General features: G+C 37.6%; 1 protein-coding gene across 2 annotated transcripts; it reads left to right on the plus strand.

Moving 5' to 3' along the window:
• The first annotated feature begins 10,057 nt into the window (after nt 1–10,057).
• Nucleotides 10,058–23,595, plus strand: IL33 (interleukin 33). 2 transcript variants are annotated; one of them, XM_024734281.1, is made up of 7 exons: nt 10,058–10,154; nt 16,311–16,436; nt 16,984–17,124; nt 18,259–18,366; nt 19,280–19,330; nt 20,225–20,322; nt 21,691–23,595. In XM_024734281.1, the coding sequence occupies exons 1-7, from the start codon at nt 10,058–10,060 to the stop codon at nt 21,895–21,897; spliced, it is 828 nt and encodes a 275-aa protein (XP_024590049.1). In that variant the 3' UTR covers nt 21,898–23,595. The 2 variants fall into 2 exon arrangements, with proteins under 2 accessions (XP_024590049.1, XP_024590050.1); XM_024734282.1 differs by having other exon boundaries at nt 20,228–20,322.
• Nucleotides 23,596–23,973: the final 378 nt, after the last annotated feature.

Raw genomic sequence — 23,973 nt, forward strand, 5'->3', positions numbered from 1 at the left:
CTTCTGCTTCCCTGCAAAATCTCTCAGAATTAAGTCATACAGTGTTGCCAAGCTTAGCCATAATCCCCATTTTTTCTTCCCCCTACCAGACAGGACCAGTTTGGGGATGCTGACTGCTTTCAGTAATTTTCTGGTAGCCAACAATGGGTTGTGTAATCCCACCACATCCTCAGAGATCCTCTGCACAAACCAGAACATGCAATCTTGATGACACGGTGAATGGAATTAAAGGCCCAGGAATATAATTCTACTTCATTCTACTAATGGCTTCCATGGAATAAGAGAAAGAACCACATGGACTTGATTTCAGATTCTGACTTTGTTACTTATTAGCTATGTGGCCTTTTCCAAGATACTTAATCTCTCTGAGCCTCTATTTCCTCACTTCTAGAATGGAGGCAATCATATTCAAATATTAGTGTCATGGTGACAATTATAAATAATGTATGTAAAACATCTGACCCACAGAAGATGTCCAAGATACTGTAACTGTTATAACCGTTAGTATTATCGCCACCACCATCATTATTAAGAGTTTGCACTAATGCAGACTCCCTACTGGTTTCATTCCTACCCTCTTACTTCCCTCAATCTGTTCCTAAAATGGCAGCCAGAGCACTCTTTTAAAAACTAAGTCATATTACATATTACTTAAAACCCTTCTTTGGTTTCCCATTGTACTTTGCTTTTTTGTTTTGTTTTGTCAATCTTTATTGGAGTATAATTGCTTTACAATGTTGTGTTATTTTCTGCAGTACAACAAAGTGAATCAGCTATATGTATACATATATCCCCAAACTCCCTCCCTCTTGAGCCTCCCTCCCAACTCCCTATCCCAGCCTTCTACCTCGTCGCAAAGCATCGAGTTGATTTCCCTGTGCTATGCAGCAGCTTCTCACTAGCCATGCATTTCGCATTTGGTACTGTATATATGTCAGTGCTGCTCTCCCACTTCTTCTCAGCTTCCCCTCCCCCTCTGTTTCCTCAAGTCCATTCTCTACATCTGCATCTTTATTCCTGCCCTGCCACTAGGTTCATCAGTACCATTTTTTTTGATTCCATATATGTGCATTAGCATATGGTATTTTTCTCTTTCCGACTTACTTCACTCTCTATGACAGACTCTAGGTCCGTCCACCTCATTACAAATAACTCAATTTTGTTCTTTTTTATGATGTATATCTTTGGAGAAATGTCTATTTAGGTCTTCTGCCCATTTTTTGATTAGGTTGCTTGGTTTTTTTTCTTTTTTTTTTTTTTAGTTTCCCTTGCTGTGCAAAAGGTTTTAAGTTTCATTAGGTCCCATTTGTTTATTTTTGCTTTTATTACCATTACTCTAGGAGGTGGGTCCAAAAGGATCTTACTGTGCTTTATTTCATAGAGTGTTCTGCCTATGTTTTCCTCTAAGAATTTTATAATGTCTGGACTTACATTTAGGTCTTTAATCCATTTTGAGCTTATCTTTGTGTATGGTGTGAAGTAGTGTTCTGATTTCATTCTTTTACATGTAGCTGTCCAGTTTTCCCAGCACCACTTATTGAAAAAGCTGTCTTTCTCCATTGCATATTCGTGCCTCCTTTATCAAAGATAAGGTGACCATATGTGCATGGGTTTATCTCTGGGCTTTCTATGCTGTTCCATTGATCTAAATTTCTGTTTTTGTGCCAGTACCATACTGTATGGATTACTGTAGTTTTGTAGTAGAGTCTGAAGTCAGGGAGCCTGATTTCTCCAGCTCCGTTTTTCTTTCTCAAAATTGCTTTGGCTATTTGGAGTGTTTTGTGTTTCCATACAAACTGTACATGCAAACTTGTTCTACTTCTGTGAAAAATGCCATTGGTAATTTGATCGGGACTGCATTGAATCTGTAGATTGCTTTGGGTAGTACAGTCATTTTCACAATGTTGATTCTTCCAATCCAAAATCATGGTATATCTTTCCATCTGTTTGTATCATCTTTGATTTCTTTCATCAGTGTCTTATAGTTTTCTGCATACAGGTCTTTTGCCTCCTTAGGTAGGTTTATTCCTAGATATTTTATTCTTTTTGTTGCACTGGTAAATGGGAGTGTTTCCTTAATGTGTTCTGATTTTTCATGGTGTGTTGTCATGGTGTTCTGATTTTTCATGGTTAGTGTATAGGAATGCAAGAAATTTCTCTGCATTAATTTCATATCCTGCTACTTTACCAAATTCACTGATTACCTCTAGTAGTTTTCTGGTGGCATCTTTAGGATTTTCTATGTATAGTATCATGTTATCTGCACACAGTGACAGTTTACTTCTTCTTTTCCAATTTGGATTCCTTTTATTTCTTTTTCTTCTCTGACTGCTGTGGCTAAACCTTCCAAAACTATGTTGAATAATAGTTCTGAGAGTGAGCACCCTTGTCTTGTTCCTGATTTTGAGGAAATGGTTTCAGTTTTTCACCATTGAGAATAATGTTGGCTGTGGGTCTGTCATATATGCCTTTTATTGGCTTTTTTATTTTTTATTTTGATTAAAAACTCTGGAGAGTTTTTAATCATAAATGGGAGTTGAATTTTGTCAAAAGCGTTTTACTGCAACTATTGAGATTATCATATGGTTTTCTTTTTCTTTTTTTTTTTTTGCAGTACGCGGGCCTCTCACTGTTGTGGCCTCTCCCCTTGTGGAGCACAGGCTCCGGACGCGCAGGCTCAGTGGCCATGGCTCACGGGCCTAGCTGATCCGCGGCATGTGGTATCTTCCCGGACCGGGGCATGAACCTGTGTCCCCTGTATCGGCAGGTGGACTCTTAACCACTGCGCCACCAGGGAAGCACTAGCATATGGTTTTTATCCTTCAGTTTGTTAACATGATGTATCACATTGATTGATTTGCATATGTTGAAGATTCCTTGCATTCCTGGGATAAAGCCCACTTGATCATGGTGTATGATCCTTTAATGTGCTGTTGGATTCCATTTGCAGTACTTGGTTGAGGATTTTTGCATCTATGTTCATCAGTGATACTGGCCTGTAGATTTCTTTCTTTGTGACATCTTTGTCTGGTTTTGGTATCAGGGTGATGGTGGTCTCATAGACTGAGTTTGGGAGTGTTCCTCGCTCTGCTATATTTTGGAGAGTTTGAGAGGATAGGTGTTAGCTCTTCTCTAAATGTTTGATAGGATTCTCCTATGAAGCTATCTGACTCTGGGCTTTCGTTTGTTGGAAGATTTTTAATCACAGTTTCAATTTCAGTGCTTGTGATGGGTCTGTTCACATTTTCTATTTCTTTCTGGTTCAGCCTTGGAAGGCTGTACTTTTCTAAGAATTTGTCCATTTCTTCCAGGTTGCCCATTTTATTGGGATATAGTTGCTTTTAGTAATCTCTCATGATCCTCTGTATTTCTGCAGTGTCAGTTGTTACTTCTCTTTTTTCATTTCTAATTCTGTTGATTTGAGTCTTCTTCCTTTTTATCCTGATGAGTGTGCCTAATGATATCTCAATTTTGTTTATCTTCTCAAAGACCCAGTTTTTAGTTTTATTGATCTTTGTTATTCTTTCCTTCATTTCTTTTTCATTTATTTCTGACTTGATCTTTATAATTTCTTTCTTGTAATAACTTTGGGGTGTTTTTTGCTGTTCTTCTTCTTTCTTTAATTGCTTTAGATGTAAGGTTAGTTTGTTTATTGAGATTTTTCTTGTTTCTTTTTTACATCTTTATTGGAATATAATTGCTTTACAATGGTGTGTTAGTTTCTGCTTTATAACAAAGTGAATGAGTTATACATATATTCCCATATCTCTTCCCTCTTGCGTCTCCTTCCCTCCCACCCTCTCTATTCCACCCTTCTAGGTGGTCACAAAGCACCGAGCTGATCTCCCTGTGCTATGCAGCTGCTTCTCACTAGCTATCTATTTTACATTGGGTAGTGTATGTATGTCCATGCCACTCTCTCACTTTGTCACAGCTTACCCTTTCCCCTCCCCATTTCCTCAAGTCCATTCTCTAGTAGGTCTGTGTCTTTATTCCCATCTTACCCCTAGGTTCTTCATGACATTTTTTTCTTTAGATTCCATATATATGTGTTAGCATACAGTATTTGTCTTTCTCTTTCTGACTTACTTCACTCTGTATGACAGACTCTAGGTCCATCTACCTCACTACAAATAACTCAATTTCGTTTCTTTTATGGCTGAGTAATATTCCATTGTATATATGTGCCACATCTTCTTTATCCATTCATCCAATGATGGACACTTAGGTTGCTTCTAGGTCCTGGTTATTGTAAATAGAGCTGCAATGAACATTGTGGTACATGACTCTTTTTGAATTATGGTTTTCTCAGGGTATATGCCCAGTAGTGGGATTGCTGGGTCATATAGTAGTTCTATTTGTAGTTTTTAAAGGAACCTCCATACTATTCTCCATAGTGGCTGTATCAATTTACATTCCCACCAACAGTGCAAGAGGTTTCCCTTATCTCCACACCCTCTCCAGGATTTATTGTCTGTAGAATTTTTGTTGATGGCCATTCTGACCTGTATGAGAGAATATCGCATTGTAGATTTGATTTGCATTTCTCTAATGATTAGAGAATGTTGAGCATTCTTTCATGTGTTTGTTGGCAATCTGTATATCTTCTTTGGAGAAATGTCTATTTAGGTCTTCTGCCCATTTTTGGATCGGGTTGTTTGTTTTTTTCGATATTGATCTGCATGAGCTGCTTGTAAATTTTGGAGAATAATCCGCTGTCAGTTGCTTCATTTGTAAATATTTTCTCCCATTCTGAGAGTTGTCTTTTCATCTTGTTTATGGTTTCCTTTGCTGTGCAAAAGTTTTTCAGTTTCATTAGATCCCATTTGTTTTTTTTTTTCTGTTTTTATTTGCATTTCTCTACTGGGTGGGTCAAAAAGGATCTTGCTGTGATGTATGTCATAGAGTGTTCTGCCTATGTTTTCCTCTAAGAGTTTGATAGCGTCTGGCCTTACATTTTGGTTTTTAATCCATTTTGAGTTTATATTTATGTATGGTGTTAGGGAGGGTTCTAATTCCACTCTTTTATGTGTAGCTGTCCAGTTTTCCCAGCACCACTTATTGAAGAGGCTGTCTTTTCTCCATTGTATATTCTTGCCTCCTTTATCAAATATAAGGTGACCATATGTGTGTGGGTTTATCTCTGGGCTTTCTATCCTGTTCCATAACTCTATATTTCTGTTTTTGTGTCAGTACCATACTATATGGATTACTGTAGCTTTGTAATATAGTCTGAAGTCAGGGAGCCTGATTCCTCCAGCTCTGTTTTTCTTTCTCAAGATTTCTTTGGCTACTTGGAGTCTTTTGCGTTTCCATACAAATTGTGAAATTTTTTGTTCTAGTTCTGTGAAAAATGCCAGTGGTAGTTTGATAGGGATTGCAGTGAATCTGTAGATTGCTTTGGGTAGTATAGTCATTTTCACAACGTTAATTCTTCCACTCCAGAACATGATATATCTCTCCATCTGTCTGTATAATCTTTGATTTCTTTCATCAGTGTCTTATACTTTACTGCATACAGGTCTTTTGTCTCCCTAGGTACGATTATTCCTAGATATTTTATTCTTTTTGTTGAAATGGCAAATGGGAGTGTTTTCTTAATTTCACTCTCAGGTTTTTTATTATTAGTGTAGAGGAATACCAGAGATTTCTGTGCATTAATTTTGTATCCTGCTACTTTACCAAATTCATTGATTAGCTCTAGTAGTTTTCTGGTAGCATCTTTAGGATTCTCTATGTATAGTATCATGTCATCTGCAAACAGTGACAGTTTTACTTTTCTCTTTTCTGATTTGCAATCATTTATTTCTTTTTCTTTTGTAATTGTTGTGGCTAAAACTTCCAAAACTATGTGGAATAATAGCAGTGAGAGTGGGCAACCTTGTCTTGTTCCTGATCCTAGTGGAAATGTTTACAGTTTTTCACCATTGAGGACGATGTTGGCTGTGGGTTTGCCATATATGGCCTTTATTATGTTGAGGAAAGTTCCCTCTATGCCTACGTCCTGTAGGGTTTTTATCACAAATGGATGTTGAATTTTGTCGAAAGCTTTCTCTGCATCTATTGAAATGATCGTATGGTTTTTCTCCTTCAATTTGTTAATATGGTGTATCACATTGATTGATTTGCGTATATTGAAGAATCCTTGCATTCCTGGGATAAACCCCACTTGATCATGGTGTATGATCCTTTTAATGTGCTGTTGGATTCTGTTTGCTAGTATTTTGTTGAGGATTTTTGCATCTATGTTCATCAGTGATATTGGTCTGTAGTTTTCTTTCTTTGTGTCATCTTTGTCTGGTTTTGGTATCAGGGTGATGGTGGCCTCGTAGAATGAGTTTTGGAGCTTTTCTTCCTCTATTATATTTTGGAAGAGTTTGAGAAGGACAGGTGATAGCTCTTCTCCAAATGTTTGATAGCATTCGCTATGAAGCCATCTGGTCCTGGGCTTTTGTTTGTTGGAAGATTTTTAATCACAGTTTCAACTTCAGTGCTTGTGATTGGTCTGTTCATATTTTCTATTTCTTCTTGGTTCAGTCTCGGCAGGTTGTGCATTTCTAAGAATTTGTCCATTTCTTCCAGGTTGTCCATTTTATTGGCATATAGTTGCTTGTAGTAATCTCTCATGATCCTTTGTATTTCTGCAGTGTCAGTTTTTACTTCTGCTTTTTCATTTCTAATTCTATTGATTTGAGTCTTCTCCCTGTTTTTCTTGATGAGTCTGGCTAATGGTTTATCAATTTTGTTTATCTTCTCAAAGTACCAGCTTTTAGTTTTATTGATCTTTGCTATCTTTTCCTTCATTTCTTTTTCATTTATTACTGATCTGATCCTTACGATTTCTTTCCTTCTGCTAGCTTTGGGGTTTTTTTTTGTTCTTCTTTCTCTAATTGCTTTAGGTGTAAGGTTGGGTTGTTTGTTTGAGATGTTTCTTGTTTCTTAAGGTAGGACTGTATTGCTATAAAGTTCCCTCTTAGAACTGCTTTTGCTGCATCCCATAGGTTTTCGGTTGTTGTGTCTCCATTGCCATTTTTTTCTAGGTATTTTTTGATTACCTCCTTGATTTCTTCAGTGATCTCTTGGTTATTTAGTAGTGTATTGTTTAGCCTCTATGTGTTTGTATTTTTTACAGATTTTTTCCTGTAATTGATATCTAGTCTCATAGCATTGTGGTCAGAAAAGATACTTGATATGATTTCAATTTTCTTAAATTTACAAAGGCTTGATTTGTGACCCAAGATATGATCTATCCTGGAGAATGTTCCATGACCACTCGAGAAGAATGTGTATTCTGTTGTTTTTGGATGGAATGTCCTGTAAATATCAATTAAGTCCATCTTGTTTAATGTATCATTTAAAGCTTGGGTTTCCTTATTTATTTACATTTTGGATGATCTGTCCACTGGTGAAAGTGGGGTGTTAAAGTCCCCTACTCTTATTGTGTTACTGTCGATTTTCCCTTGTATGGCTGTTAGGAGCACCTCAATACATAAGGGAAATGCTATGTTGGGCACAGAAATATCTACAATTTTTATATCTTCCTCTTGGATTGATCCCTTGATCATTATGTAGTCTCTTTCTTTGTCTCTTGTAATAGTTGTTATTTTAAAGTCTATTATGTCTGCTATGAGAATTGCTACTCCAGCTTTCTTCTGATTTCCATTTGCATGGAATATCTTTTTCCATCCCCACACTTTGAGTTTGTGTGTGTCCCTAGGTCTGAAGTGGGTCTCTTGTAGACAGCACATATATGGGTCTTGTTTTTGCATCCATTCAGCCAGTCTATGTCTTTTGGTTGGAGCATTTAATCCATTTACATTTAAGGTAATTATCAATATATATGTTCCGATTACCATTTTCTTAATTTTGGGGGGTTTGTTATTGTAGGTCTTTTCCTTCTCTTGTGTTTCCTGCCTAGACAATTCCTTTAGCATTTGTTGTAAAGCTGCTTTGTTGGTGCTGAATTCTCTTCGCTTTTGCTTGTCTGTAAAGGTTTTAATTTCTCAGTCAAATGTGATTGAGATCCTTGCTGAGTAGAGTAATCTTGGTTGTAGGTTTTTCTCCTTCATCATTTTAAATATGTCCTGCCACTCCATTCTGGCTTGCAGAGTTTGTGCTGAAAGATCAACTGTTAACCGTATGGGGATAGTCTTGTGTGTTATTTGGTTTTTTTCCCTTGCTACTTTTCATATTTTTTCTTTGTATTTAATTTTTGATAGTTTGATTAATATGTGTCTTGGTGCGTTTCTCCTTGGATTTAACCTGTATGGGACTCTCTGTGCTTCCTGGACTTGATTGACTATTTCCTTTCCCATATTAGGGAAGTTTTCAACTATAATCTCTTCAAATATTTTCTCAGTCCCTTTCTTTTTCTCTTCTTCTTCTGGGACCCCTGTAATTCGAATGTTGGTTTGTTTAATATTGTCCCAGAGGTCTCTGAGACTGTCCTCAATTCTTTTCATTCTTTTTTCTTTATTCTGCTCTGCAGTAGTTATTCCCACTTTTTTATCTTCCAGGTCACTTCTCCATTCTTCTGCCTCAGTTATTCCGCTATTGATCCCTTCTAGAGCATTTTTAATTTCATTTATTGTGTTGTTCATCACTGTTTGCTCTTGTTCTTCTAGGTTCTTGTTAAACGTTTCTTGTATTTTCACCATTCTATTTCCAGGATTTTGGATCATCTTTACTATCATTATTCTGAATTGTTTTTCAGGTAGACTGCCTATTTCCTCTTCATTTGTTTGGTCTGGTGGGTTTTTGCCTTGCTCCTTCATCTGCTGTGTGTTTCTCTGTCTTCTTATTTTGCTTAACTTACTGTGTTTGGGGTCTCCTTTTTGCAGGCTGCAGGTTTGTAGTTCCCGTTGTTTTTGGTGTCTGTCCCCAGTGGCTAAGTTTGGTTCATTGGGTTGTGTAGGCTTCCTGGTGGAGGCAACAAGTGCCTGTATTCTGGTGGATGAGGCTGGATCTTGTCTTTCTGGTGGGCAGGTCCACGTCTGGTGGTGTGTTTTGGGGTGTATGTGGCCTTATTATGATTTTAGACAGCCTCTCTGCTAATGGGTGGGGTTGTGTTCCTGTCTTACTAGTTGTTTGGCATAGGGTGTCCAGCACTGTAGTTTGCTGGCCATTGAGTGAAGCTGGGTCAGAGTTGGAGATCTCTGGGAGATTTTCGCCGTTTGATATTACATGGAGCTGGGAGGTCTCTTGTGGAGAGGTGGCTCTGCCACCTCAGAGGCACAGTTCTGACACACAGCTGGAGCACCAAGAGCCTGTCATCCACATGGCTGCTAGTGTTGGAGGGTCTCCTGCTGAGGTGGGGGGAGGCTGTGGCTCACCATGGGGACAAGGACACTGGCAGCAGAAGTTCTGGGAAGTACTCCTTGGCGTGAGCCCTCCCAGAGTCTGCCATTAGCCCCACCAAAGAGCCCAGGTAGCAACCATCACTTTTTTTGATGCACAAACTATGCCAAATTTGCCCAGCAGGAGACCCTTCAAAGGGGCTCCTGTGTCCTTTTGGCACAATCTCACTAATATTTTAATGGCACAACAAGGCACAACAAGGTACTCAATGTTCACTTCTACTTTCCCAGCCCAGATCTAGAATCCTGGCTCCTTTTAGTGGAGAAAGTATGTAGAAACTAAGATATGGGCACACTGATATTGCTAATTCAAATTTAACACTACAGGGATTTTCTCTTCTTCTTTTATTTTATATTTATATCTCCTTTTCCCTGCAGTGAAAATCCTATAACACCAATACATTTGTTTTATCCCATAGTATAGCAAAAACAATCTCAGAATTTCAATACAGATATTTCCACTAACAACAAACCCAGAAAGTAAAGTTTAAGATTTCTTTACAGTTCTTTTTGTCCTCTCACTATATTTCTAGTATAGATATATATTCAGAATATGATGTTCAAATTTTACTGAAATTATTATTTTCTCTATGTGGCTATGTTATCAATTTTATACTGAGTTAGCCACAGTTGTTTCTGTTTGTTTTCAAGTTGAGACAATTGAACTAATGCTATATGTTAATCCAACAGAAGCCTGAAAAATGAAGCCTAAAATGAAGTATTCAACCACCAAAATTTCCCCAGCAAAGATGAACAGCTCAGCAGGCAAAGCCTTGGTAAAATCTCCCAACTTGAGAAGTAAGGACTTAAGCCTTTCTGATTGTTTTACACACTATTTTTTACCTGTTACCAAATCTTTATTATTCCAATGTTTATACATTCTACCTTACCAAAAACTACTAAGAATACAAGAGCTGAAATTGAAAGGGATGGCTCATAAATGTGTAACACAGTCAGTGCTGTTTTGTTTTGTTTTGTTTTTTGCGGTACGTGGGCCTCTCACTGTTATGGCCTCTCCCGTTGCGGAGCACAGGCTCCGGACGCGCAGGCTCAGCAGCCATGGCTCACGGGCCCAGCCGCTCCGTGAGATGTGGGATCTTCCCGGACCAGGGCACGAACCCGTGTCCCCTGCATCGGCAGGCGGACTCTCAACCATTGCGCCACCAGGGAAGCCCAGTGCTGGTTTTAAACAGACTATATCTGGCCAACTTTTGCCTATTTGATATATCACAGAACAGGAGTGGCTCAGATGACTTAAACCTGCTAATAGTGATAAACGTAATTATGGCCCTTCATATTAACTTCTTCTCTACCCATACTTCCTGCCACCAAATCCCAAAACCTTTTTCCCAGATTTCCTAACAAAAATTTAAACAGACCCACTTTTATTCAACAAACATTTATTAAGACCTTTGGTATATCAAGCTTGTGGTCTTGACTTGAGACTTCTGATAAAGGAGAGAATAACAAGCAAATATATTTGCATAATCCAGGACCCAAATAAAGCAGAATTGACCAAATGATGCTCAAGTCTGTCCAATTGCAAACTCAAAGGGTTTGGAATAAGTTGAAAGGTAACTAAGTCAGGTAGTAGCCTTACCTTTAAGATCAAAGGACTATTAACATCTTTGATTCTTAAAATTACTTATCCTAGAAAAGAATTATGCAAATTTATTCTCATGTTTTACATTTGAGAACAGTAACACAAAAGAATTAACAGAGCTCTGGTGGACCAGAAAGAAAATACAGCATGAGAAATGGTAGTGGGGACTGGCATATCTTTGTCCTTTGTGCTCTTCTGCATTTCCCTGAACATTTTAGGCAAGAAGAGAAAGCAGTGTTAAAGAATATCATTTCTGTCTCCCTGAGGCTCTGGCCCACCCATGCTCTTCTTTTGTAAGTAGGAAAACCAGTAACTGGACTGCGGTTTCTGAATCACCAGGAAATCACAGCTAAGTTAGTTCTTTTATTTATGTCTGAGTCAAAATGCTCCTTGCAGGAACAGTGACTCATTAGAAGTGACTCTGTGTCCCCAAATTCCCTCTTAATAAAAAATGAATTTTCTTTGTACCCTAGGAGATGTGGGCTCTATGTAGATACTGGAATGAGGGAGGGAGCAGGCTGGAATATACATCAGAGTTTCTGGCATTGATGGAAAATGAAAATGTAACCCCACCTGTCAGGGTTCAGTGGCCCTAACTGCTTATTTACACCATTCAGAGAAACAATGATAAAGATAATCCCAAATCTCATCGCATTATTTTTATGGTTCCTTAGCAGATTTTCCCTTCCAACAATATTGGCTCAGTTTAATACTATAATTGTCATTATTTAAACACTCCTGGCTAAAATTTCAACAGATACCTGTGTGGTGTGTGACAGGTATGAACTGCTTTTCAAAACTCAAGGTGCAAGAAATGTCACATCTTATTTCTCTAAATAAACTGCTCTGAGCCCCCAAACAACAAAGTTCATTTTAATTCCTTCTCCTCCCCTGGGCTAGCAGGATCTTACACAATCACAAAGCCATAAAATGCAATACCCAACCACTACAGGTATCCATACAGTCAGGTCCCACATGAGTTCTGGTCAGCACCAGGGCATTTCACCTCTAGTGCCAACAGGGTACGGGACTTCATGAGCTAGAGGAAAGCCTCTCCCCAAACTCATCTCCTTCCCCGTTTCTAGGAAGCTACTCCTCAGGGTCAGGCCATTCTCCTCTGTTAATTCCTCTCCCCCACATCCATCAACCCTTTCCCTGCCCTGAAAATACAGTGTCCTTATGTATCTATCCAGAGGTCACAATATGGGAGCCTTGGGACATATCCATCCAGCAGGAGTATTTTAGTTGGCCTGAATAGTATTACTGTTGTTTTTTAATTGAGACAACATTTAAAAATTGGGAGATTTTGCATAAAAGTCTGAATGTGTGGTTTCTCTCAAAAAATCTGAAGATCTAGCAACAAATGGGCCCATATCCCTACATGACAATAGTTGAAGGTAGAACTGAGTAGGGATCACCCCCTTTAGTTTGCAGCTCTCCACAGAAGATCTTCTGTTACAGTGAAGGAGCTTTCACTTTATCCTGTGGACAGTAGGGAACCAACTGAAAATGTTTAATTGAGGAAAAACAAGACATTTTTATTTTGGAAAGACCATGTTGGTGGTAGTGAAGATAGAGCAAGCAGGCAAGAGTAGAAATAGAAACTGATCAGAGGTCTACTGCATTCATCTTAGGGGTCTGGTGATGAGGGCCTGACCTAAGATGGCAGAATGGAAAGACTAAAATTCAGATACGTTCAGAAATTGAAATCAGTAAGGTAAACCGAATAAATTGAAGGATAGAGAGAGGAGAAAATGGATAATTCTCAGCTTTCTGATTTAAAAATTGGGCAGAAAACGGCAGATAGAGGTACTGTTTTTAAAGATAGGGAATTATGGAGAAATATATTGGGGGTAAAAGATAAAGAAGTTGTTTTTTTATTATGAGTATATTTGCATTTGGGGTATGTGTATGTCATTCAGGTAGAGATGTCCAGAATTCAGAAGGCTCTACACAGATAGAAATAGACATGCTTTAAGGTAACTTTAGTCAAAATGCCCTGTGGCATCAAAATTTCTGTAGAGAAAGAGCAACAGATATAAAGCTCAGGAGACAGACCAAAGGTAGAGTTACAGTTTGGGGAGTCATCAACATAGAAAAAGATGACTGAAGTCATTGGAGCAAGCAAGATTGCCCAGAAAGAAAGCCTAGAGTGAGAAAAAAAGGCAAAGGACAAAACCTTCAGGAACACCAACGTTTTAGGATCAGGCAGAGAAGGAAGAACTAACAAAGAGACAGAGATGGACTGATCAGAGGGAAACAAGGAGAATCCAAGGAGACAGCTGATACAACAATAAGGAAAGAAGGGTTCAAAGAAGGAAGTGGTCCCCAAGTCAAATGCAACAAACGGGTCAAAGGTAGTAAACAGGGCAAAGAGACCTTGGTAAAATTAGTGTTTGGGGGAAAAAATGAAAGATGAAGTGATTCCCTTCTGTAGTTCCTGTCAGCTATGGTCTGGCTCTACAAAAAGATTTCCAGGCCCATTCCCATTTACTCACCATAAATGTCTGAGGGATTTCATCATGCAGTTGCTATGATGAAACTGCTTATGAGAATTTCCTTAAAAGCCATATAAATACACTGCCCTCAGATATCAAGCAGGATGGAGACACAGGAAATGGCAACAACCTTTTCATAAGTTTGAGCTGGCTTTTTGATCCTAGTGGAACACTCTCTTCTACAGAGTTCCTATGGCCATGACAGCTTCATGCTTTCCTCCCAAGAACACAACCCTCACACCACAGTTTCAGCTCCCCCGAATACCAAAGTATACCTTCTTCCAAACTCTCCCAATGTAAAGTATTTTAAATACTTCAAAAAGTCATCCCCCAAGGAATTATACCTAGTGTTTGTCTCACTAGATGCTAGCCCTTACATTCACATATTTAGCCCGCAATTCTCTTTTTCTACATCCATAATATTTCCCCAGTGCTATGACCCTCATTTCTAACTACCCAAGACCCATATCCTCCTCCCCAAAGAGTCCACTCTCAATATTAGACATACCTGGCATGGGATACCTCAGGGGATGCTACACATAATGAGAAGCATACAGGAATGAGCATGCTTAGAGCATCATCTTATGCCTTTTAACTCTGAAGAGACAATGTGATACAGTATAGTGTAAACCCTGACAGGTGGATTTTGTTTTTCTATTTTGTAATGCAAGTGCCCGACTTACGCTTTGATTGCTGAGGCATGCACTTCAAAGAGGTATCCACTTCAAAGAGGCATCTACTTCAAAGATGGCTATCTCAAATAAATACATGGCCAGCCACAAGGCTAGATAAAGAAAAGGAGATCTTGCTCGATTTTCATAACTGGCCACTTGGACTACTTTCTTTTTTTCTCTTCCCACACTTTAAATTCCTGCTTTTATGTTTTAAATTCACCAATAAATAGTGAGCTCTCGCTATCCTAGGCTCCCACCCTCAACCCCAATAAAAGCAGAACCCCACGCCCATGTACCCTCTCTACCTGTGACTTCTCTGTGGGGTCCCAGATATGCAGTGTAATTTACAGATCCTATAATTAATCAACCTTTATTTCTTCAGCTTCCTGATGGTTACTGCTGAAGGTCATCTTGCAATCATAATAAGAACTTTAATAGCCAGTCCAAAAACAACATTGGTTATTGACAGGCTAAGACCAGCACAAAACATGCAATTAATGACATATTGTATTAAATTAGTTGTCAGGAGACCAAGTTCAGTGTTGGCTCTGGCACAGCTTTGTAAATTATCTTTGCACTATATAAATGTGAGATACTGTAGCTGACATATCTGTATTATAAAGGAATATTAGGGATTTCCAGGGTGAATGAGTATGATTTAATGGCCTTTCCCTGTTCAGACAGTTGAAGATACTTAAAGGTAGATGCCCATCTGAATTGGAAGTAAGATATAGATAATTCAAAACAGTAATTAACAAAAGTTTATTCCACTTAACTTTGAAAAGCATATTAGGAAGGCAAATCTTCTTGAGAATAAAAAAAAATCATAGAATGGATCTCAAATCACAAGGAATTATTTTCATTTTCTGAATTACTGTCAATAATTGAAATTTGGCTATATTGCATAAATTGCTTGATAATTCATTTACTATAATGTTGGAAATTGAGATCCTATGACTCAAGTGTTTCTTTTCTATTTGACTTTGAAAGGTTTTTTATGATTTCCAAGTGACAAATTTAATGTTTTATTTGAGATTTTAATTTTTATTTGGATAAATGAAATCAGAATTACTGAATAACTGATTTTTTTTTACTTCAACTGATTTAATTTCAGTTTGCATTTTGCTATTCCCTAAAGTTGTAGTGTAGCATTTTTTTTAGATGGAGGTAGATGGAAGCATAGCTTTGATATTAGACACACTTGAGTCACATCTTTTCACCAGACCTGTAACCTTGGGCAAGTGTCGTGAATGCTAAGAACTTCAAATCATCATCTGTAAAACAAAGAGAATAATACCTACCTTGCAATATTATTTGTGAAGGGTTAAAGGAAACAGTATGTAGAATTATCAGCACAGTGCTTGGCCCACTGTAGACACACTAATATTTAACAAGGGAGTAAAAATACTTAATGGAGAAAAGATGGTCTCTTCAATAAATGGTGCTAGGAAAACTGGATAATAACATGTAAAAGAATGAAACCTAACTCCTATCTACACCACTCACAAAAATTAACGCCCAATGGATTAAAGACTTAAATGTAAGACCTGAAACCACAAAACTCCTAGAAGAAAACATAGGCAGAAAGCTCCCTAACATGGTCAGCTATTTTTAGTATCAATAACCTTTATAGACTATAGTCATCTCTCCAAAATTATTAAAAGTATACTCTAGATAAGTAGAAATGATTGTAGATTTCATATGATCAAAGAGCTCCCCCTCAGTTAGGCAAAAATTGCTATATGTTGGATGTAGATCCACACTCCCTTAAACCAATTTTGAAACCAAATCTTTTCTAAAGATCTAAAGTTTTTTGTATCTCATTTGATAGCAAAATATGACCTGAACTCATTTGACAGCTAAATCCTGACCTGAACCACATGAGGTCTTTATTTATTTCACTTTATGTAAATTTTCCTGTTTCACTATAAAATTATTAATTTTTTATTATGAGGTGCTGCCCTAGTCCTTGCTGGGTGTTCTAGTTATATACAATATATGGTCTACATGACAGTCTTAAAATCTAATAAACTCTGAATTTTGAAACACAACTGGCCCCAAGGTTTCTGATAAGATACTGTGGACCTGTAGTTGCTTTCTTGGTCTGGTACACTCAGGGTTTGTAAAAGGATAAAGATGGATGGAATGAAATGGTATCACAATTTTTTCAATTGCTCAGAATCCCAACAGAAGGCTGAAGAAGTTTGCCCCATGGTCTTTATGCAGCTACGCTCTGGCCTTAAAATAGAAAAGAAGACCTGTTACTTTAGGAAAGAAACCACCAAAAGGCATTCACCAAGAACAGGTAAGGAGAAACTGCATTTCCTGATAATTTTTCAACATAATGATGGGCATCTATTTGCCTTCACTTACCACATCAAGATACATAATTTTTTTCCTCATCCAAATTCCTTCTGGAAAAGAGTAAGGATGATGAACTATTTTTTAGCCATTTTCAGAAGGGCATATAGAGTTTTTAATAGCATGGGAGAAATGGTTATGCTATAATATTAAGTAAAAATAGAGGATACAAAATTATAAATATATTTACAATATTTTTTACTTTTTTCATTTAAAGGAAGTAAACTAAAATGAATAGTGGTTGCCTTTTGGGTGTTGAGACCATGGGTGACTAGTTTTCTTTTGCCTGGACTCCAGTGGGTGTGCCCTATTGGGATATAAGTGTATAGGAGGTATTGATTCCTTCAGACCATGGGGTGACTGAAATCCTGGGGTCATTCATCATTGTCAGCAAGCAGCCTCGACTGGAAATCCTCAAAGGAGAGATGGGAGAGGGGTCTGCACAGAGTGAGGACTGACAGTCCAGTCTTATTCCTACACCTATCCTGCAGCTAAAACGTACAAAGAGAAACATCTGGTATTTGCTGCCTGTCAGGAGCTGGAACACCTTGGACCGTCTGTGAAGAGCTTTGCCTTCGATAAAACTAGGGTCCAGAAATATACTACAGCAACTGGTCTTCCAAGTATCAAAGGTAAGACTGGTCACAGGGGTGGTGTGAGGATGAGGAGGGAGGTAAGACACAGACCTTGGAAATGCCACTCCAGGAAGCAGCCCCAAGTCTACAGTTTCATGTAAATATATCAGAAACTTCTGTCCATTTGTTGCTGATGTGCCCATGTAGTGGTATCCAAACTAAGTACAGGGTAGTTGCTCTAACAATGCATGTGCGTTCTATAGTTAGCATTCCATTATTATTTTGAAATGCTTGCTATGGATTGGAATTTCATATACATTATTCCTGAGAAAAATACATTATCCTTTAGGGGAAAAACCACATTATCTCCCCGAACTTCAACATTTTGACAATGAAAGAAAAAGAAGAGCTATTATATTTTTTAAATATAATTTCAACTCAAGTATTTTAAATAGTTGTTAAAATGGTTTTAAATTATATCACATACTTGTGCAAATATTCAATATTCTTAATTTTTTATATATTATTTTCTTTAGCATAATTCTATACTATAAAGAAAATATGATTTTTTTTCCTCCAGGACCTATATATGTAGTCTCTAAATCTGCTCCAGTTTACCCCAACATGCTGTAGAAATATTACCATTTTCTATGTGTGCTCGTATATTAAAAAGAAATTGAGAGTACTGCTTTAAGTGTCACTGTTATTTAGCCAGAAGACAGAATCAGGCTCACATCTGCATTCTCTAGGACTGTTGAAAGTCTCTGAGTAACTCCATGCTTTACAGATGGGTATTCACTTATCCATGTCTATCAAAATACAGCCCCTTCTTGCCCATAGTTCCCTAGATCATGTGGAGTCAGGAAGCAGAGGTTTCCTCAGGCAAACTCTATAACTTTTCCAGCTTCTTTCTCCCCACTAAACCCTCCCATAAGCACACTAACATGGCCTACCATGGCCTTCATGCAGGATGCTAGCATCTTTAATCTCATTCAAGTGGCACACCTCAGCCTTTTAGCTACATTAAGCTTGTGCCAGAGGCTTTCATCTATCCAACAGTGATGGACAAAGTGCAGCTCAAATTGCAGAAACAAACACAACCTATTGAGAAAGCTTTTCTTTATTTCTAAAAGATTTTTCATGGAAACAAGGTTTTTGAATTCTTAATGACAAGATTTTTACTTGTTACAGAACATTCTGCTTCCCTGAGTACATACAACAATCAATACATTACTTTTGTTTTCGAGGATGGAAATTATGAGATCTATGTTGAAGACTTAGGAAAAGACCAAGAGAAAGGTAGAATATTTCCTTTTGTCTTTAATGATATAATGATGACTAGTAAAGTAAAAAAATAAATTTACCAAACCATAAACAATAGATTAACTCAGACATAGCAAATAGATTTCATGCTATGTGCTAACTCCAATGCATTGGCAGGGGATGCTTGAATATTACTATATTGAGGAGGATTCAGAAGCTTATTCAGGGGCTTCCCTGGTGGCGCAGTGGTTAAGAATCTGCCTGCCAATGCAGGGGACATGGGTTCGAGCCCTGGTCCGGGAGAATCCCACATGCCACGGAGCAACTAAGCCTGTGCGCCACAACTACTGAGTCTGCGCACTAGAGCCCGCGAGCCACAACTACTGAAGTCCATGTGCCTAGAGCCCGTGCTCTGCAGCAAGAGAGGCCACCGCGATGAGAAACCCGCGCACTGCAACGAAGGGTAGCCCCTGCTCGCCACAACTAGAGAAAGCCCGTGCAGCAACAAAAGCCCAAAGCAGCCAAAAATAAATAAATAAAATAAGTTTAAAAAAAAAAAAAGCTTATTCAGGATTCATCAGGGGAGAAGGATGATATTGAGAAGTGGTATCTGTTGTGAAATGTGGAAAGAGGTACCACATATATTTGCTATCGCTAAATTATCTACTAGGTCTTTCCAGCTTTATCAGTATCACTAAAGTATAAACCCTAGTAAAAGAATATACCAGTGCTATGAACAACATTTTAAATATTTTAATACCAGCATTGTTGGAGAATTCCTCAGAATATATTTATGCATTTTTAAGACCTTTCTCAAAACCACAGAAGTTTTGCTTTTATTGATATACAATAAAAGAAGAGGATGTTTTCTGATGTTATATATATGTTGAAACTGAACCATTTGATAAAATTGTATCTCACCAAAGGGATTTTATGCATTCTCTTTCAGACAAGGTGTTACTCCGTTACTATGATTCCCAATTCCCCTCAAGTGAAACAGGTAATTTCGAAAGCTGGGTAGCTCTAGTGCTTGAATTCCTAAATTTAGGGTAAAGACAAATCCAAAAATGCGCCATGGGAAAGGAAAGCAGTCTCAGAAGGTTCTCTCCAGCCCAAACTCATGGTAAAAATCTTGGATCTAAGATTTTAAACGGATATACTCCATCTCATCCATTTTGCAGTTTAATAATTAGGATAAAGGTTTGGCTACATTTAACAGAGATTCAGAATAATAATGTCTTAAGTTATACAAAACTTTATTTCTGTTTTAGCCAGGGCTGGAATGGCAGTTCTGCTCAACAGGTTGCCCACACCCAGCTCCTTTTCTCTTTGTGGCTCTGCCAACATCCACATGGTTCAAGATTCCTTGCCACCATGAAAATATCCATTCAGCAGGACAGAGGAAGACAGATGTATTATTTGAGTTCTATTTCCCTTTAAGGACGCAACCTGGAAGTTGCACCTGACACTTCTATTCACCTTATATTGCTCAGAACTTAGACATATTGCTACACTTAGCTACAAGAAGGCAGGCTGGGAAACATTCTATTATTACACAAAAAGAGGAGTTGGATATTGGGGGACAACCATCAGTGGCCTTCTATGCAGACAGGGAAGCTGACAACTAGAGCAATACCCATGAGACTCACAATTCTACTAGTATTCTAATAGTATATAAGAAAACTAACCTCTCTCCTAAGGGGACTTAGAATTACCCCTTACTGTCCAATGACTCTTTAGTTTCATCTGGGTACAAGTATTTCTAAGAGATGTGTTGTTGAATGAAATAGTTATTTTATATGACATCTTGGACTCTTTTCCTGGGTGTTAAATTCATTTAAATTAAAATGAGCTACAATTCTTAACTTTATAATTTGCATTTTTTAATTGCAAGAAGGTGGTGGTGATCATCGGAAGTTAATGGTAAACCTGAGCCCCACAAAAGACAAAGATTTCTTGCTGCATGCCAACAGTAAGGAGCATTCTGTGGAGGTAATAGAAATATGCACCTAACTGTCATGACAGACTCTACTCATCTGTGCAGATTTGGGGTACTTTGAAGAAGAAGTTTTGTTTGTGCTATTGTACATAAAACAAAATCAGTTATGATTAAAAACTTGCTTCTGGAACATGGAAGGGAGTGAAATGGCATGTGTAGCCTTGCTACTGAAAGTTTGATCTCTGCCAGCAGTACAGCATTGCCTGGGAGCTTTTTAGAAATGTAGACTTTCAGGCTCCCTCACAACTGAATCGAAATCAGCATTTTAACAAATCTCCAGGACATTCATAGGTACATTAAAGTTTGAGAAGCACTGCTATATAGAATGACTCGAATCCTTTCTATTTGGCTGTAGGAACTACTATGTTCTTCCAGGAAGTATTTCCTTGTAAAATATGGTTTTCTTAGGCAATTGAAAAACTAATTTTATACTCTGAGACTGCTAAAGGGAGAGTCATAAACATTTCCATATGCCAAGATATATAGATAACATAATAATCTACATTTTAATCATAGGATTCACTGCATTGTCTTCTTCAGTTAGTAGATAGCAGTATTATATTGGTCATGATGAAGAATTATAAACATCTTGAGGAACAAACAAGCCAAAGTGGACACAAGGAAGAAAACATTAAAGTATAATATAGAAGATAAATTATATAAATATATAGAGCTAACAAATATAGCCATGCAAGGTATTAATATAAACTCTGGATGGTAATCAGCATCTCCCTTAACAAAACATTCCTAAGTATATATAATAGTGTTTGGCATATATAACTACTCAATAATAAGTGCTGACCCCTACTGAGCTTTATTATATACCAAGAAGTGTGCTAAAGGTTTTACAAGTACTATCTCATTTAATTCTCACAATAACTCTCTTATGAAGTTATTGTATTGGTTAGGTTTGCTGTGTAACAAACCATCCCTAACACTTAATAACTTAAAATAATAATCATTTCTATCACTCATGTATCTGTGGGTAAGTTGGGAGTTGACCGATCTAGAAAACTGGCTACACTAAAAAACTGAGGCTTGAAAGGTAAAGCAAAGTGTCCAGGTCTCAGAGATACTACATGGCAAAAGAGAAATATGAATCCAGAAGTACTGCATCCAGATCCAGTCATTCTAAGCCATCATGTCTCTCAAAATATACTATCAGTGAATCAAATCAAATCCCCCTACTTTGGCCCTCTGCTCATTTCTTCCCCACCTCCCATCCCCTTCTCAGTAAGCAGGCTTGCTAGAAATATCAAGTTATGAATAATTATTCTCCTTTAGTTTCCAATACAGGGATGTAAAGTTGACTCTGTACTTCCAACTCACATATTGGTTACTTTCTCTCTTGTCTTCCTCAGCTACAAAAATGTGAAAACCAATTGCCAGAACAGGCCTTCTTTGTCCTTCATGAGAAGACCTCCCAATGTGTTTCATTTGAATGTAAGAGCAATCCTGGAGTGTTTCTAGGAGTAAAGGATAACCACCTAGCTCTTATTAAACGAGGGGAACACCCTGAGGATTCAAATGAAGAGAATACCATATTTAAGCTCTCAAACTTAATATGATGGAAAGCTGCGGATCTTGGGTTGAGTAGTCCAAACAGCTACCACTGGAGAAAGGATAAGCGATAAAGAGACAGATAACATGAAGGGAAATGGAATGTTTAGTATGCTGAGGAATGTTTTCCTTATTATGTATAAAAATATTTTTTATAATCCTTCAGTTCTGTTTTTTACTTCCCTCTGTATCACTGCATATTCAGTACAAGTATTGGTATATTAAATAGCATATTGGTAAAGAGATTTGCCAACATTCTGAAGAGATACAGCCTGACCTTTACATTTTTCCTCTTTCAGTCCTGAAAGAACTTCTTCATATTTTGAGCTGAGACCTCTGGGGAGAAGCAAAGGGACTGATCCGCAATTTTGCTTTAGACAGGGATCAATTTAAAGAGCTATATAGGGACATAATTTTCCCTTGTTCCAAATAATAGCCTCAAACACTAGAGCCACTAATAAAAAAGACAAGTGGAAGCTACACAGATTTACCATTTCACAACTGGAATAAAACACCAAGTTTGTTTGTAAATACCGAAACTTCAGATGCCTATATAGTTAGACAGGTAATATAAATATGTGAAAAGGCAAGGATAATTTTAAAATTAAGGAAAACAAATCTAATATTTTAAAAGTGAATAATTTCAACTCTAACTCACTTTTAAAATTCTGATTTTTATAGACTGAGTTAACTTTAAGCAAGGCATTCTTACATTAGAAAGTGAAATAAATTTTAGTTCAGACATGAAATTGGAATTATTAGGAATATCTAACAAACTAGAATATTTTTAAAAGCACTGAGCCACAATATATGTTTGGGCATCCAAGTATCATGGGTTCCAAGTACCATGGGTTCCAAGTACCATGGTGTGGACATAAGTCCTCTAACCTATTAGAGCTTAGACGGGACATAGGATTAACATTACAATTTCAATAACTGGTTATCCTTCATATGTTCTTCTGACCCTGGCTTCCAGGAATCTATGACTTTTGATATATTCATTACCTTGGACAAAATTTCTTCTCATCCTTTCTTCCGACATGCACAAGGCCTTTTGTTGTTTAGCTTCCCAATAACCCTGCTTACTATGGAATATTCACTTGACTTCTGTTCTTTCTCCATTTCTTTTGACCATCTGTGTCCTTCTGCACCCCCTGACCTCACTTCCACGTAACCTGACCTCTGGATGCCAACATCTTTATTCTGCTTTTTCTACCTGATGGTGTAGAATTTTATGTAAACCTATTTATGGCAGTATTCTTCATTAAACGTCTTTGTGTTTTATTGCTACTAAGGTACTAAAGTTTATATTCAACCATATAATAACATTTCTCAACTACTAAATAATTTTTGCTTATTTTAAAACCTTAGCAATTTCTACTGTAATTCTTCACAGGTGTAATACTGATAATAAATGACAAACATAATGACAGAATACTTATAAAATATGGCTTTTTCTGAAAGTGTCGGCTTTTTAATTTGTTGAGATATATTGAATATAACTGTTGGTGGAACATAAAATAAAAGAGGCTGAGAATTACTGTATGAGTGCAAACAATTATAGAACAATATATCTTTGATTCATTACTTTGTCAATAATTTTACTATAGAGACAAAAATAAAAGCAGAATCTATATCACTCCCTCTGAAAAACACTAAATGTTGGCCATGTGTATCTGTATGATATACTTAAATGATTATTATTAAGTAACCAAATATATCCATTACATTGTTCATATTCTTGAATAAACTGTATTTTTCAAAAGTATGTGAGACCACAATGATTTTATAATAAAATGACTCATATTGTGAAATTATTAAGTGAAAGTAAGCATAATCCAATCCATCAACGTTGGTAAGTGGAGTAGGTCATTTCTCTAATATTTTTGGTGATTCAAAATTAAGTAAGGGACTTGCCTGGTGGCGCAGTGGTTGAGAGTCCGCCTGCCGATGCAGGGGACACGGATTCATGCCCCAGCCCGGGAAGATCCCACATGCCGCGGAATGGCTAGGCCCATGAGCCATGGCCACTGAGCCGGCGCGTCCAGAGCCTGTGCTCCACAACGGGAGAGGCCACAACAGTG

This window comes from Neophocaena asiaeorientalis, unplaced genomic scaffold (assembly GCF_003031525.2).
Source record: "Neophocaena asiaeorientalis asiaeorientalis breed wild unplaced genomic scaffold, Neophocaena_asiaeorientalis_V1.1 scaffold256, whole genome shotgun sequence".
In the NCBI taxonomy this organism is placed as follows: Eukaryota; Metazoa; Chordata; class Mammalia; order Artiodactyla; family Phocoenidae; genus Neophocaena; species Neophocaena asiaeorientalis.

Coding starts and splice junctions, on each gene's coding strand:
- IL33 (XM_024734281.1), top strand. CDS start 10,058: ATGAAGCCTAAAATGAAGTATTCAACCACCAAAATTTCCCCAGCAAAG. Junction 16,437..16,983: donor AAGGCATTCACCAAGAACAG/GTAAGGAGAAAC, acceptor CCTATCCTGCAG/CTAAAACGTACAAAGAGAAA. Junction 19,331..20,224: donor ATTCCCCTCAAGTGAAACAG/GTAATTTCGAAA, acceptor TTTAATTGCAAG/AAGGTGGTGGTGATCATCGG.